Here is a 16,373-nt window from a genome sequence, read left to right on the forward strand (position 1 = left end):
TTTTATCATCATTATTAATTTATTCAAATAATTACTTACCACCATTTGCACTTTGTTGTATTTAAATATAAAATCCTTGTAGCTTTAAAAACTCACATCTGCATACAAAATCCAGTTCCCTTCTTAAACCATCTATCATAGTAGTGTTCTTTTGTATATCTTAATGTAATCATTTCTCCATAGGGATTAACTTAAAATTCATTTAAATCTAAATTAGCATTGCTAAGTTAAATGTCAATTTAAATATCAAAGGCACTTACCATTTCGACTTAGTGCTCTTACTGTTGCATTAAACCCTCTATCTTGACTACTGTAACTGTAAGTGTACAGATATAGCCACATTATCTGACTGTTAAATATGATAGAATGAACGTTTGAGCTGGTAAACCTATAGTCATAACTGTTTTCTTCAAAACCAATACTCAAGGAATCATAGTATCCTAGTTCAAAGTCGTTGAACTCAAGAAGAATTGCGAAATCTGAAGAGGCATTTACTAGCCAGTGACACCGTAAATTTCTGTAGTAATTATTCGGATAATTCGGAGACAAAATGAAATGAACGTCTTCAATATTGTCAATGAATATGTCAGTATCACATTCTGTAAAAATGGAAAATAAAATCCTTAAAGGTTTCAAACGAATAACTGAATTGATGCTTACTAAAAATATATAATGTAGATATTATGTGCGTAAAATTGAGGGACTCTGTTCCGCCGCACCAATCAACCAGTCGCTATCCAATCGAATTTGAACAATACCATGAAAACCTCAGTGGTCTAATGATTAGGAAATCTTCATATCAAGTAGAAGGTTCCGGGTTTGAATCTCGGTTGGGGCGACTTTTTGTCATTCTCAGATTTCCCCATATTTATTTAAATTTCAGTATATATATATATATATATATCAAGCAGGCGGTCTGAGTTCGAGTCTCGGTTGGGGCGGCTTTTTCTCATTCTCACAGATTTCCTCATCTTTATCGTTTCAAATTAATTAATTAAATTTCAGTATATCACCGGGCGGTTTAGAATTAATGTTCTTTGCCTGTTGTGTTTATATATAAAAGTATCTCTTCGGAGATCCCGCCTCGTGAATAAAAATACTGAAAGATGAGGGCGTATCAATTTGATCTCTGTTGCGCGTGCGTACAACTGAGGACTAGTGCTGTTCCGCCGTACCACGCCGAGAATGTTAAAGAGTCGCTATCCAATCGAGCTTGAACAATACCATGAAAGCCCCAGTGGTCTAATGGTTAGGACATCTGCATATCAAGCAGGCGGTCCGAGTTCGAGTCTCGGTTGGGGCGACTTTTTCTCATTCTCACAGATTTCCTCATCTTTATCGTTTCAAATTAATTAATTAAATTTCAGTATATCACCGGGCGGTTTCGAATTAATGTTCATTGCCTAATGTGTTTATATATATAAAAGTATCTCTTCGGAGATCCCGCCTCGTGAACAAAAATACTGAAAGATGAGGGCGTATCAATTTGATCTCTGTTGCGCGTGCGTACAACTGAGGACTAGTGCTGTTCCGCCGTACCACGCCGAGAATGTTAAAGAGTCGCTATCCAATCGAGCTTGAACAATACCATGAAAGCCCCAGTGGTCTAATGGTTAGGACATCTGCATATCAAGCAGGCGGTCCGAGTTCGAGTCTCGGTTGGGGCGACTTTTTCTCATTCTCACAGATTTCCTCATCTTTATCGTTTCAAATTAATTAATTAAATTTCAGTATATCACCGGGCGGTTTCGAATTAATGTTCATTGCCTAATGTGTTTATATATATAAAAGTATCTCTTCGGAGATCCCGCCTCGTGAACAAAAATACTGAAAGATGAGGGCGTATCAATTTGATCTCTGTTGCGCGTGCGTACAACTGAGGACTAGTGCTGTTCCGCCGTACCACGCCGAGAATGTTAAAGAGTCGCTATCCAATCGAGCTTGAACAATACCATGAAAGCCCCAGTGGTCTAATGGTTAGGACATCTGCATATCAAGCAGGCGGTCCGAGTTCGAGTCTCGGTTGGGGCGACTTTTTCTCATTCTCACAGATTTCCTCATCTTTATCGTTGCAAATTAATTAATTAAATTTCAGTATATCACCGGGCGGTTTCGAATTAATGTTCATTGCCTAATGTGTTTATATATATAAAAGTATCTCTTCGGAGATCCCGCCTCGTGAACAAAAATACTGAAAGATGAGGGCGTATCAATTTGATCTCTGTTGCGCGTGCGTACAACTGAGGACTAGTGCTGTTCCGCCGTACCACGCCGAGAGTCGCTATCCAATCGAGCTTGAACAATACCATGAAAGCCCCAGTGGTCTAATGGTTAGGACATCTGCATATCAAGCAGGCGGTCCGAGTTCGAGTCTCGGTTGGGGCGACTTTTTCTCATTCTCACAGATTTCCTCATCTTTATCGTTTCAAATTAATTAATTAAATTTCAGTATATCACCGGGCGGTTTCGAATTAATGTTCATTGCCTAATGTGTTTATATATATAAAAGTATCTCTTCGGAGATCCCGCCTCGTGAACAAAAATACTGAAAGATGAGGGCGTATCAATTTGATCTCTGTTGCGCGTGCGTACAACTGAGGACTAGTGCTGTTCCGCCATACCACGCCGAGAATGTTAAAGAGTCGCTATCCAATCGAGCTTGAACAATACCATGAAAGCCCCAGTGGTCTAATGGTTAGGACATCTGCATATCAAGCAGGCGGTCCGAGTTCGAGTCTCGGTTGGGGCGACTTTTTCTCATTCTCACAGATTTCCTCATCTTTATCGTTTCAAATTAATTAATTAAATTTCAGTATATCACCGGGCGGTTTCGAATTAATGTTCATTGCCTAATGTGTGTGTATATATATATATATAGAATTAATGTTCTGTGCCTGATGTGTTTTTATATAACACCTAAATAAATTCCTGTCATTTGATTGGACGAATGTGGGTCACATGGCGTGCAATAGTATGCACTATTAAACGATCGTTTAATAGTACTTTTTTTAAAAACATTTTTGTGTACGAAAAAAAAAACGTTTCGCGGATGAAAAAAAAATTATACAAATTACTGTGAAATACAACAACGCCACCTGTCGCCTGGCCTCAGTTTCGTTTGTAAACACCAGCAGCAGATTTTTGTGTACGATTTGGAGATATATAGATGTACTAATTTCATTTAAAAAGGCATTTAAATTGGCTTTACATCGTTTTTAGGATTTTGATTAATTAATGGGGACATTCCTACAAGACGTGGAATCGTCGGAAAAAACATAATTAGCCTATATATGATTTCAGTTGCCTGTCGAAGTTTCGTATTGCTGTCTTTCAGCCTAGGCCTAGCTAGTAGGCCTAGGCCTGTTAGTATTAGGCTTAGTCTCGGCGTTTTAGCCTTGGTAGGCCTAGGATTGTTTGGTCGTTTGTTGAAATAATTAACACTACAGTAGGTGCGTTTATAAAATCCATATAAATAATAATATTTAATAATAATTATTAAAAACCAAATGTTACTGTTTTAATCAATGTGAATCAAATGTAGGCCTACATCATCCATTCAACAATACATTTAAAATACATAACAAAGGAAAAATACAAACAATTGGAATATTAAAATTGATTAATACCAAAGTGAATGGATGCAAGGACTACCCATAAAATCGACATTTCAATTTATTTCCAATGGGGTCCATTGCAAGAGAAATTGGATGTGAAAGTGAACAAGGATCATAAGAAAAGCATATGGAAATGTGAAAGACATAGGCCCTAATAAAAAATCACATATAAAATAAACGTAAAATAAAAAATGTACAATAAAAAATATATAGGGCCTATATATAAAAAGTGAAGAGCAACAATATCATAAAACCGGAATATATAAAATCAGATAGGAATATAAACGATGAGATACTTTCTTAATTTAAATTTAAAAATAGATTGATTATTGATGGATTTTAGATTATTGATGGATTTTAGATCATTGGGAACCTTTTCTTTGATTCAAATGACACGAATCTATTTAGATGTTATATAAAACAAATAATGAATGTTTTATATTCGTGTAATGGTCCTCATCATGGTGAAATTTCGGCTTAATATTTATAATATATACAGTATATTTATGACATTGTCTTTGTCACTCTTTAATTGTTGGTGACGTCATCATCTCTAAAATAAGTGTTTAATTAAGGTTTAATTATAGGAGTAATGTTACAATAGTTAACTTTACCAAATTCATTTAAAACATGGTCGATTTAATTTGTTTTAATTAAGACTTAATTTGTCTTTATTAAGAAGATCTCTTTGTTTTAGTTAAGGTCTAATTGGTCCAATTTTGCTTGCTTTAGTTTAGAAGATATCTTCATTCAAATCTAATAAAAAGTATGTGATTTTATCAATTGAGAGTTAGTTATCTTACCGCAGTTTAATTCGTCTTCATGATATAAACATTCGCTTTTACCATTACAAACGAGTGACTCGTCTAAACAAGAACCGTCATTGCAGTAAAAGTAACAATCTATATTAAATTGAAATAACGTAGTATTTGTTATGCAATATAATTATTAGGCAAGTATAATATAATCATAATGTATTTAGCTAGACATAAGAATGAATGAAATACACTAACATCTATCATCATTATGAGAAATATTAATTTGTTGGATGCCCCCTTGTGTAAAACTAATCGTTGGAAAGCTCTACCATCCCTAACATTATTGATAGAATGAATGAAGCTTCTAAAACTAAAACTTTGTAGGTTTACAACATTAATAATAATGAATGAACGAATTAATGAATACCGCATGCCTTGGTTTATGACTGAATCTGGGTCTTTTGGCATTTTAACGACTTTTATAACTATTTTTAATGATTTGATTCACTGTGTACTTTTATATATAATATTGTTGTTAGATTCTTTTGAATTGTTACTTTGTACGTTGTTTGCAGAATGTTTTAGCTGTTGGCTGCCTTCTGTTTGTACTATTTATGTGTTTTTATGAATAAATACCTACATATTAATTTATTCAAAGAATTACTTACCATAATTTACATATGAATCAATGAATTCAATAAAGCTAGAAACTCGTGTGTATGCTGTAATTCCGTCAACATCACATGAACCAAAGCTTGCAACACCAGCAACATACCAGGCGTTTTCTTTCTGACATATTAATGGTCCACCTCTGTCACCCTGAAAAGGATTAGCAAAAGGTTCAGTATAATATGGGGTTGTGGTCCGATTGCTTGAGAGTCCACCATATGACCATGTATACAAATTATCGTTTGTTATTATTTAAACTGAGGAAATAGTGAGGTACCGATGTAGTGACAGATAATCCAACCAAACGAACGGCGGTAAAGCATAATCCTAGCAGAAAGCACGTAGAAAGCACAGTAAAACTGTATTATAAGTCCCTGGTATCACGATTTCTTGACCCATTACAACAAAAGTGTGGAAGATGTTATTCTTATTATTTACATCTTGAAATCTGATAAATATGTGAGGTTCATGTATTTTGACTTCTCTTCGGCCTTCAACACATTAATATATTAGCTGAAACGTATGGAGGTACCTACCTAAATCAATATTTAGGCCTAACTATCCGTCTAAATGATATAAGTCAAAACTAAAAGTAAAATAACATTCGATGGCATTAAACAGGTTCTCCGCAGGGTACTGTTATCGCACCTTTCGTGTTTATATTTTACTGTGTACAACTCCTTCGTTCTAGTCATTTTTGCCCATTTTTAAAAATTCGCAGATGATGGTTCCTTTGTTGGTTTAATTAAAAAGGGCCAAAAAATAGGCCTACATTATCGTTCTCAAATCATTGACTTTATTGAATACTGGAATAAAAATGTTGATAAAACACACAAATTGAGGCGAAGCATATTGCTTATAAGAAGGCAAATCACTTCAATTCAATTAATGGTCTGAATTCTACCCCAGCTCCCATTCGGTGTGGCGTTCCCCGGGGATCTATTTTGGGACCTCTCCTTTTTATTATTTTTATTAATGATCTTCCAAATGTTATTACTGATTGCCCTGCTTTTATGTATGCAGATGACACTGCTATCTTCTCTGCATCCAAATCTTCTAATGATTTTGGGATTAATCTTCAAAATGATTTTAATAATGTTTTTGAGGCTGAAGGTAAACAAACTCTCCTTATATATTGATAAAACCAAATCTTTATTGTTTGGTTCTCGTGGGAAATTACATGGTGCAGCTGCTCTTGATATCAAGATTAGGAACTCTGCCATTCAACCTGTTGATAACTTTAAATATCTTGGAGTTTGGTTTGATGTTTGGTCCATGTGGATAAACTTTTAAAGTAAGCAACCGCATTTTCCTTTTATGTAGACTGCGAAACTATATGACAACAAATCTCTTGATCTACTTTACAAAAGTAAGGGTCTGTCCGATCGGCAAAAGATGCAGAATAAAGCTGCCCATGTTATTCTCAGGGCGGATCATCGTACCAATTTAATTCGTTTGCATACTTCTCTTGATTGGTCTTTTCTTAGAAAAAAGTGACACCCATGTGCTCACTTTTGTAAATAAATGCTTGAGTGAGTCCCTACTCTCCAAAATAGTTTTAATTTAGCTCACGATGTTCATAATTATACTACCAGGTTCAGTTCTAATGGTAATTTATTATTACCCAAGGCTAGAACTGAATCTGGTAGAAAAAGATTTATTTTTAGGGGTACTCAGATCTGTGATGATGTTGACGGTGGATAATTTGGAACGTAGGGTGTGTGGGGTGTTATTTTATCATTTGTTCTATAGATTTTGTATTTGTATCGCTGGTTTGTTTTAAATTGTTTTGTAATTTTACTGTTATTGTGTTTTACTGTTCACCCAGTATAACGAACAAATATATACACGTTAACTAGAGCATACTTAGTAAAACACAGATAAAATTGATAGGGTGCCCATATTATATGCTGAAACAAGTATTGTAACACCATATAATTCGTTAAACGGAAGGACTGTATGTCAATAAATAGAGAATGGCTTGACGATAACTTTGATAACTATACTTAATGAGCTTTATGCAAATAAAAAAAGTATGATGATGATGTTAGTGATGATGATCATGATCATGATGGGTAAAATGAGGGAAAGTGAGTAATGTCGCTCTCCCCTCTATCATAAAGAATATGAAAAAAATATGAAAAATAAAGAAATGTGAATTACGTACACTGCAAGCACCCTTTGTTTGGTTGTCGTCGTATACACAAATAGTGCTGTCTACAATTGGATATGAAGAATAATCTAGACACAACTCTTGGCTGATGATTGGAATAGTTACTTCTTGCAATGTATGTTTCATGTCTGAAAGAATCATATAACATCGTTAGACTTAAATGCGACACATTCAGGTAGGCTACTATATCCTGTGTTGTCATTATAATACGTGTATTGTAATTATATTATTAGGCTGATTATGCGGTAGTTGTCATTGACAACTCTTGTCTCTCCTCGGCGCTCCTTTTTTAGGTTTTGCTGAAAGAAACAAATAAACAAAAGCATCTAAATGCATTACTTGCCAGTATATATACTTCCCCAGCCAGCAATGACACATTGAGTTCCAGCTTCAAAGTCCTCACCATAGCATGCTGGCTGTATAAATAAATTATAATCAACAGGTTTTGCCAGCCTTAGTAGGGCGATGTCATTTGTTAATGTTGTAGGATTATATTCCGGGTGTGAGTACTTCCCAACTACTTCAATCTCTTCACGAAACACTGATGGTTCAGACAAGTCAATGGTACCAAGGAGAACAGATTGTACCGAACCACTGCGAATAAAAATTAAAAAAAAAACAAAAATGCACATCACATTACATACAGGTAATACAGACAAACACTTAATTAAATTAGTTACTAATGTATTCTTTAAAATTAAAAGGCCTTACAGACAATGAGCATCAGTCATAACCCATGTTCGATTGAGTAACGTTCCTCCACAAATATGAGAACCATAGTAGCTCTGTAACGATACTATCCATGGCCACTTTCCTGGGTCTGCATCTGCACCACCAACAATTCGACTCTCTCCATTTACAAATGGTTGTGATCCACACTTCTCAAGTATTTCTTTATGAAATTAGAGTTTAAATTAGTAAAGTATTATAGATGTTTATATTTTATCATTTTAAGAGGGCCCTAGATATCTCCTGGCCTGCATAATTTGTGACTTAATGATAAATATTTTATATAATCAAGCGCATTTACATCACAAACGTACCTTCCCAACAACCTTCTTCATCTGACCAATCACCACAATCGTTGATTTTATCACATCGGCTGCTGTTTGAGATGCATATACCATTCAGACATCTAAAAGGTTCAGTGAAGCAACCTACCAAAAATGTACATCCATCAATAGAAATTGTTTCAGTTTATAGTTTGAAAAAAACATTTGAATGTTTTGTTTGTTGTTTGATCCAGCACATGCTGACTACACAGGGACCATACACATATCAATATGGAGTTGTTGATGTTTGTTTGTTGTTTGACCGTAACAATAGCAAAACAACAGTGACGTTAATGCTTTCATGGCTACTTTGATAGAATGAAGAATGCAAATGACTGCAATGAAAATGTGATAGATCATTTGATATGGTAAATAAATAAAATAAAAACCTACTGCATGCCGTTTCATCTGAGTTGTCCTGGCAATCCGAATATCCATTGCATAATTTATGTGCCAAAATTATTTCACTGCTTCCACATACAAAATAATCTGTTAGAATTGGGAAATACATCGTAAATCATCATCATCATCATCGTATTTGTTATTGTTAAAATATAATATTATTCTTATTAATGAATGTTGTGTTCACAACATTTTATCGCGATTTAGTCATGGTATAAAAGATGTTTCAGTTTTAGTCAAGAATAAAAAATTACGTAATTTACAATTTTAGCTGGAACTATATAGAGCCATGTCTCAGTGAAACACACACAAATTAATTACCATTTCGGGTTACTGCCGTTGCTGTTGCATTAAATCCTCCAGATGGTTCATAAACGTTAGTGGACAAACGGATCCATAATTTGCTGTTGTCGGAAATTATAGAATGAAAGTTTGAACCTGTAAACGTATAGTCATAACTATTTTCTGTAAATCCAATATACAAATAATCATAGTAAAACCAAGAATTTTGTTGCAGTTGAACGTCGTTGAACTCAAGAAGAATAACCAAATCTGTAGAGGTGGTCATCTCCCATTGACAATCCAAACCGGTGTAAAAATGATTCGGATAATTTTGAGATACAAATGAAAAGGGAACGTTTGCATTCTCAAGTGATATCTCTGTCAGGTCGCATTCTGAAAAATAATAATCGTTAATAAATCAGTGTTACGTATAAAGTGTTCGCATTTGAATCATGGAAATAGGACAGAATGGTTTTCATATGCGATGTTGGAGCAAATGGTAAACATTAAAATATAAGATTAGTATATGATGGGAAGATATATAGTGGAAAGATAAAAAGTGAAAATAAAACATAAACAATTAAAGGGAAATGTTACAGATGATGTCTTTTATTGACATGCTAGATATTAGATGCATTTCACATAACTATTTATTCGATTGGATTAGTTGGTTAAATAGTAGACATACAATGAACAACTCCGTTTTGAATTCTGTGTTACACAATTTCAATAAATACTATACGTAGTAGTTCCAGTTTAGTAGACATAAAGGTATAAACAAAAGTTGTACCATTGGTAAGGCAGTTAGATTCATCGTCACCAGTATAACAGTCGTATACAGCATCACAAACACGAGTCTCGTCTAAACATAATCCGTTAGTAGAGCATTTAAATTCACAAACACCTTTAATATACAAAAAATAAGTATACTAAATCGCATGTATGGTATGTTTTCGACCCGGAACTAATTGATTCAATTCAAGCTATAATTTAACTCGGAAACTATGTCGAAAAATAACACGATCCGAAAAATGACAGTTGCGCAAACTGTGACAAGAAGCGCAGTTCATTTCTACGTCGAGGCGCGGCATAAGCGCATTCCTTAACACAACGCATTCAGACTCGTTTCTTTCGTCGAGTGCTTACCTAAGCTACAAAGCACAAGCGCAACTGGAACAAGAGATCATCATTTTTTCTGTTTAAGAATGATATTATAAAGGTCAACTCAGAGAGCATCGTACGACGAGCCCCGACGAAACGTAGCTAACGAAAGTCGTACTTAAAGTGAATACTAACCACTCGAAACATGTTATTCTCAATCACGATATTTTCACTGATGACTGGTATATCACAACTTGAACACTCGTGGAACTAATCGCGGCTTATTTTTGAATTTTAAAATGTGTATAAATAACTTTTATCCTGTTTATATTTATATTATTTTTATGTAATAATTTAAGAGCAAATACCTGGTAAACTGATTGTAAATGATAATTGATATTCGTTTTTGTATGAAACTCTGCAATATTTTCTAGGCCTTTGTTCAACTTCGAATTGTATTTCATTTTACGATTGCAATAAATAAATACATTAAAAATTTTGTCTAGTTTTTAGGTCATCGGTAGAACTTTAAACATGTTTAATTTGTTCCCAACAGTTATTCGGACCTCGTCGTACGACGCTGTGTTGAGTTGCACTTACGAAATCCAATGTTGCAATATTGTACCTCATTTCCTTGAACCTGTACAGTATTTTTTTTACCTCTTCAGCGCTATCAAAGTGTTGAACAGTACTTTTAACCTTCTGGACATATTAAATGTATCATTGGGGATTTATGGGTAAGGGTGAATTTGCAGGGAAACTACAAGATCAGATTATTTTTAAATGTTTCCAGCTCAGTGGGGTGGAGGTGAATGAGTCTTTCTCTCTCAATCCCTAACACCAAATCATAACTAATCAACCCCAGCAATTTCCTAAACTTTAGTTTACCTCCATAAAATTTGAAAAACCTCCACACACAACAACAAGCCACCCTTTGTCGTTTATAGCACAATATTAGGAAATAACAATTATTGGCACATTATAGGCTACTATGAGAAAAGATGGATCGAAGTTGTTATGTTATGTCTAGAATCACGAATTGATTTTCCTACGCACCCAATCCGGTTATAACGTCGTCAATACTAAACTTACCGTCGCAGTACCTTTCATCACTACAATCTGAGCAATCATGGAATCCGTCGCAGTGCCACCCGGATGGAATACATAGACCATCAGCACATTTGAAGTCGTTATCGGTGCATCCATCTGTATTGTATAATAAAATATTAATTTAATATTTGCATACATTTTTTATGAGCAATTCTAAATTGCTATCATGTCAACAACAAAAGCACTATATATTTCTACTATTCGCATCGCCGTGGTGATTTTTTTTCAAATATGGCGCAGTGGTTCTAGAATGAATAAACTATCTAATATAGTAGCCCTACACTTGCTATAGGAAAAATAGTTTTAAAAAATGCTGTAGCTGCATGCTAATTGCAGTTACAGCTGCTTATCTCTTACAGGGTTCTAGGCTGGGTGCTCCTGGACATTTTCCGCCTAGACATTTACCCCCGGTATTTCCCCCTGGACATTTTCTCCCCACATACATACACATCATTCTATTTTATCATTATTCAAACAAATCTCAATGGCGATACAAATAAAATCAGCAAAAAGATAAATCAAAACGATAAAGTAAAACAGTCAGAACAAAAATTGCAGAGTTTTCCAAATAAAGAACGAGTAGAAAATGTGTGGGTTTTTTTCATAACGGCCATATACGGCCGTGTTGAAACACGATTCTCGTCACCGACGTTGGCTCGGTTGCGTTCTTGGATGGGACACCGTCTGAGAGAATGTCGCGCCGGGTGCTGTATATATCAGAGAGTAATGGTGTAGAGATAAAGAATCCGACTAGCATATGATAGGAATGGGTTCAAGCCTCTCTGTGCCATAACGATTGTATCAATTAGGCAAGATGCCTTAATCTCACTGCCTCTTCCTTCGGATGGAGCGTAAAGTTCGTATACAGTTCACATTAAAGCTTTTAAGCTTAAGGACGATAATAAATATCCTTAACCTACTTTTATATACAATTCTTATAATAGTTAATCCGAACTATCTGACTAAATAATATAGTAACAAGGCTGGATATCGAAAAACGAAAGCCTTGTCAATGAGCAGTTAAATGAAATAATCTTGGTGTTGATATCCATTCATAAATTTGTAAACAGCACACTATCTAATTATAAAAAAGGAGTGGAAGAGAAACAAAAGGAAATCAATCGTGCACTTCGTTCTATAAACCTACTGTACAGATTAAATAATTCACCCATGACTGACTATCGTCCTAAAAGGTACGGGGTTAACTTGCATTTACACTAAATAGGACAAATACAACTTTTAATACGAGGTCAAGAGTAAACTGATTTGTAAAACTTCCAGTAAGATAAGTTACAGTATAAAGTACAATACTACCAGATTATTACGTTTGTCCTTTTTTTGGAAGTAGCCACCTTTTATTGTTGTTTATCACCCTATCATTTTATATAAGGTTTAGGTTAATCTTAGATACATATGAAACAAATGTGATGTTGTATTACCAAATATTCATGATACTTCGGAACAGTACCGAAAATCATACTTGTATTTTTGACACAATTTTATACTTTTCGTTAAATTGACTGGTTTAGTTATAATTATTCAATCACAATAAAATTGAATTGTGCTTCAAGCGAAAGGCCATTTTTTGTGCAAAAATTCAAATCTGTTTTTTTATTTTCTATTCAAGAAAAAATGTTTCCATCTTTAAAATACACGGGTGGAAAATGACCGGGAGGAAAATTTCCGATGGTGGTAGCAATTGACCGGATGGCATATAGGTGGCAAGCGCAAATGGCCTAGGTGGCAACAGGCCTAAGGTGGCCAACAGACTGGGAGGCTTAAGGCCGGGTGGCAAAGGTTTGGGTGATAGGGGACAGGGTGGCAGAAGACCAACAGAAATAAACGCATTTTAAACATTTAAAAGAGCGAAAATAAATTAATGTTTACACCTTTTAAAAATATTATGCTCGGTACATTTTTGTTGTATGTGAAAGAAATAAAAGTAAATCAAATCACCATTAAAGAGATAAAAACAGTTTTAATAAATTTATTTTTGCTATATTTAATCTTAGTTTTCATTATAGGCCTACTTTATGACCTATCCTGAACTTCAAATAGTTAATATAAATCTATAAATTACGAATTGAAACTACCCAGTTATATGAAGTATAGTAAGTTCACATAAAGAAAGGACTGATTATTATTGATTATTATTGAAATATTAAAACGGTAAGAGTTTCATCTAACATGCTTTCTACATACAGTAGTACTTTTCTTGGCCATGTCATTTCGAGAGCCTTTACATGTAATTACAAACATTCCAATACCTTTTTTACCGATAAAAGTAGTTTTTTCCTGTTTTTTTCATTCCATAAAAAAAATCATAAATTAATTTTTCACTTTTAAATAACATTTTCTGGTACATCAATTATACATGCATTGTATGTTAGTTTAGACAATGCTAAACTCTATGATAACTTTCCCAAAAACGGTAAGAGTTCTTCCTTTCCATGTAAATTTTCTAAGCTCAACACCTTGTTATCCCAATTTAAATCATTACAGTTTTATCATTATATCCTAGATTAAATAAATCTTAATTGGTTCGTCAACCCAATGCAAACTACATGGTTTCTCGATTCCTCACACCAGACAAAAAAAAGTAATAACAATATTTAGACCAATCTCCGTAGGTGCTTTTCATGTTTATTTTCTACAAACACAGTACAGTGACATCTGCGAGATGCTCAACACGCACATATTCGATCTCGGCCTAATTTATTATGCTAATTGCAATCGCATCACTCGTCGTTTGGAGATCGAGCTTTTTCGGTTGCTGCTCCGCGATTTTTGAATACTGTTTCTGAACGGATTAGGTATAATTCTTTAAAAACCCATTAAAATCACATCTCTTTTCTGAGGAATATGAAATTAATGGATAAATAAACGAAATCGGATTCTAAATCAGCTAGAGTAGCGCATTGATATGGATGTGTGTGGAAATGTGCGCTATATAAAATATTATTATTAATGATAACACATTTTTTAAACAAAGACAACACTGCTGGTTACTTATATTATTCTATTTACTTATGTTTATTTTATCTTCTGTTACATTAAATCTAAAAGGTTTTAGTTTCAAATGTGGTTACATTTTTTCCTACCACATAAGTCATAAGCCATCATTTCTGAATACTTTAACATAATTAAAATTATGTAACCTATTTAAATTAAGCTCAAACAACGATGTTGTATCAATGAATTTATCCTTGATATACTAAAAACGTCATTATAATCACGTTTTTAATTTTATATATTCATGTGATTTGTATTGCATTATGAGCCGGTTCTCGGAAAAAATAGTGTGTGAGTGTATGTATGGAAAACGTTAACCCCAGACTAAGGTTAGGAGATCGACAAGACATGTGATTACATTTTAAAAGATATTTATCAAATCTATATACAGTACATTATTACTAAACATGTGAACACGAAAAATAACGATAAATAAATAAAACTTCGAATAGGCAATTATTTAGTTTTTATAAAGATATTCACTTTTGGTAACAACAAATTAAAAAAAAAATGTCACCAATTGTTGGTCAAAGTGAGTAACTAACGTTAAAACGACCTATTCAACAAAACATGGATTTTAAATTATTTTTTAGGGGGAAATATCTTTAATACGTTCGGTTGCAGATATTAAAATAAAATAAAAACTTACTTTTCGATTCACCAAATGAACAAAATAAACAGAAAATGGTAAGCCTTAACAAAAAGTAGTTGCTCATGTTATTATCAGCAAATATAAATACGTGACAGTCCCCGTAATAGATGCTGGCAGTTACGATGTTGCTCCTCCCAAGACAATTATATTATTAATGAAAAACTTCTTAATAAACACAATTATTTGTTTGTATTAACAATACACTTGGCTTTGACATGGATTATTGAATCACCCAGACGAAACGTTGCTGATTTCAACCTTCATAGGTTTATGTTCTACATTTCCTACAAAAGTAACAAGGCCATTGATTAAAAAGTTTCTTTTAATGAATAATTGCCTGATTAAGTTTCGGAAAATAAGTTATAGTCATGGCCCGAATAGCAAAACAATTGTAAAATTGCATAATACGTATCGAATTTATAGAAATACGCTCTTTCCAAACGAATGTTTGAACAGAGAAAAGAAGGATCAATAATACAAATAGAACAGATTCTCTTTTTGCATACAATTCCATTAAAAAAAATTGAGTTAGTAATTACCGACCGACGCCGACCGACCGGTCGACCAACTGACCGACCGACATAATGAGCTAAAGATAACGCGACTAAAAATGTGTATTATTGTCTTCCAAGCACAGTTTGAATAAATCAGATTGCTAGATCTGGATTGATCTGTAAAGTGGCGTATTTTTACTTTTTAGTAAACCAAGATGTTACAGGTATTAAGTAATACTGAACCCGATGTTTGTCAATTTCTAAGTTTGATATTATTAAGTACCACTTCTTTGTTGTGTAATTATTATAAAATCGTTCATCAGGAATTCATAAAACAACCTTGGGCGTTTATGGTGTCCAAAAGTAGAGCCAATTTCTGTTTTAATCATAAACTAAATTTGCAACACAATTTTAATGAATATTTGTATGTTTTGAGAAATGAGGAATCAAATGAACTAGGCCTACATTTTTTTTAAACTCAAAGACCAAATAAAAACACTCTTCTCAAATCCAAAACAGAACATAAAATGGCCGCTATTTACTGTTTACCCCAATACACATTTAATTACCTCCGCCGCCGTAGATTATATTTTGACTGCGATGGGTGTGTGTGTGTGTGTGTGTGTGGATGTTCATGGAAGGTCTATTAGTATGCCTATAGGATAACGTGAAAACTAAATGACGGATCTTTTTCACATTTATTTCGAATAAAACCCTGAAATCACGAGGAATTATGTCGATTGCAATTCAAATCAGAGACCATACTCTGTCACTACTATAAGGGCCTAATAGCTTTCTTTTTTTCTTTAATATAATAATAATAACTTAATCATTTATATAGCGCACATATCCACTAAAGTGCTAGCAACCACATACTGTAGCTGATTTAGTATCCGATTTCTTTTATTTATCCATTAATTCCATATGCCTCAGAAAAGACGTGTGATTTTAATGTTTTTTAAAAAGAATTAATTGCATGGAGATACCTGATCCGTTCAGAAACATTATTCCAAGACGCGCAGCAGCAACCGAAAAAGCTCGATCTGTGATGTGA

At 33.9% G+C, this 16,373-nt stretch overlaps 3 protein-coding genes across 3 annotated transcripts in view; 1 reads left to right on the top strand and 2 right to left on the bottom strand.

Annotated features, from left to right (window-relative positions):
- The window catches only part of LOC144850376 (uncharacterized), a 31,920-nt gene extending 23,975 nt beyond the window's left edge, over nucleotides 1-7,945 (bottom strand). The window contains exons 1-6 of the mRNA XM_078707651.1: nucleotides 7,926-7,945; nucleotides 7,570-7,808; nucleotides 7,209-7,342; nucleotides 5,041-5,191; nucleotides 4,418-4,516; nucleotides 261-599 (exon numbers count right to left, since the gene is read on the bottom strand). Coding sequence (XP_078563777.1) covers nucleotides 261-599; nucleotides 4,418-4,516; nucleotides 5,041-5,191; nucleotides 7,209-7,342; nucleotides 7,570-7,808; nucleotides 7,926-7,945 — 982 coding nt within the window. The remainder of the gene's footprint in view (nucleotides 1-260; nucleotides 600-4,417; nucleotides 4,517-5,040; nucleotides 5,192-7,208; nucleotides 7,343-7,569; nucleotides 7,809-7,925) is intronic.
- The window catches only part of LOC144850503 (uncharacterized), a 94,155-nt gene that overhangs the window by 73,302 nt on the left and 4,480 nt on the right, over nucleotides 1-16,373 (bottom strand). Inside the window, exons 2-6 of the mRNA XM_078707786.1 lie at nucleotides 11,144-11,257; nucleotides 9,741-9,854; nucleotides 8,990-9,343; nucleotides 8,660-8,755; nucleotides 8,258-8,371 (exon numbers count right to left, since the gene is read on the bottom strand). Coding sequence (XP_078563912.1) covers nucleotides 8,258-8,371; nucleotides 8,660-8,755; nucleotides 8,990-9,236 — 457 coding nt within the window. The 5' untranslated portion in view covers nucleotides 9,237-9,343; nucleotides 9,741-9,854; nucleotides 11,144-11,257. The remainder of the gene's footprint in view (nucleotides 1-8,257; nucleotides 8,372-8,659; nucleotides 8,756-8,989; nucleotides 9,344-9,740; nucleotides 9,855-11,143; nucleotides 11,258-16,373) is intronic.
- The window catches only part of LOC144850866 (transmembrane protein 70, mitochondrial-like), a 164,376-nt gene that overhangs the window by 13,418 nt on the left and 134,585 nt on the right, over nucleotides 1-16,373 (top strand). The window lies entirely within an intron of this gene.

This window comes from Antedon bifida, chromosome 8 (genome assembly GCF_963402885.1).
Source record: "Antedon bifida chromosome 8, ecAntBifi1.1, whole genome shotgun sequence".
Classification (NCBI taxonomy): domain Eukaryota; kingdom Metazoa; phylum Echinodermata; class Crinoidea; order Comatulida; family Antedonidae; genus Antedon; species Antedon bifida.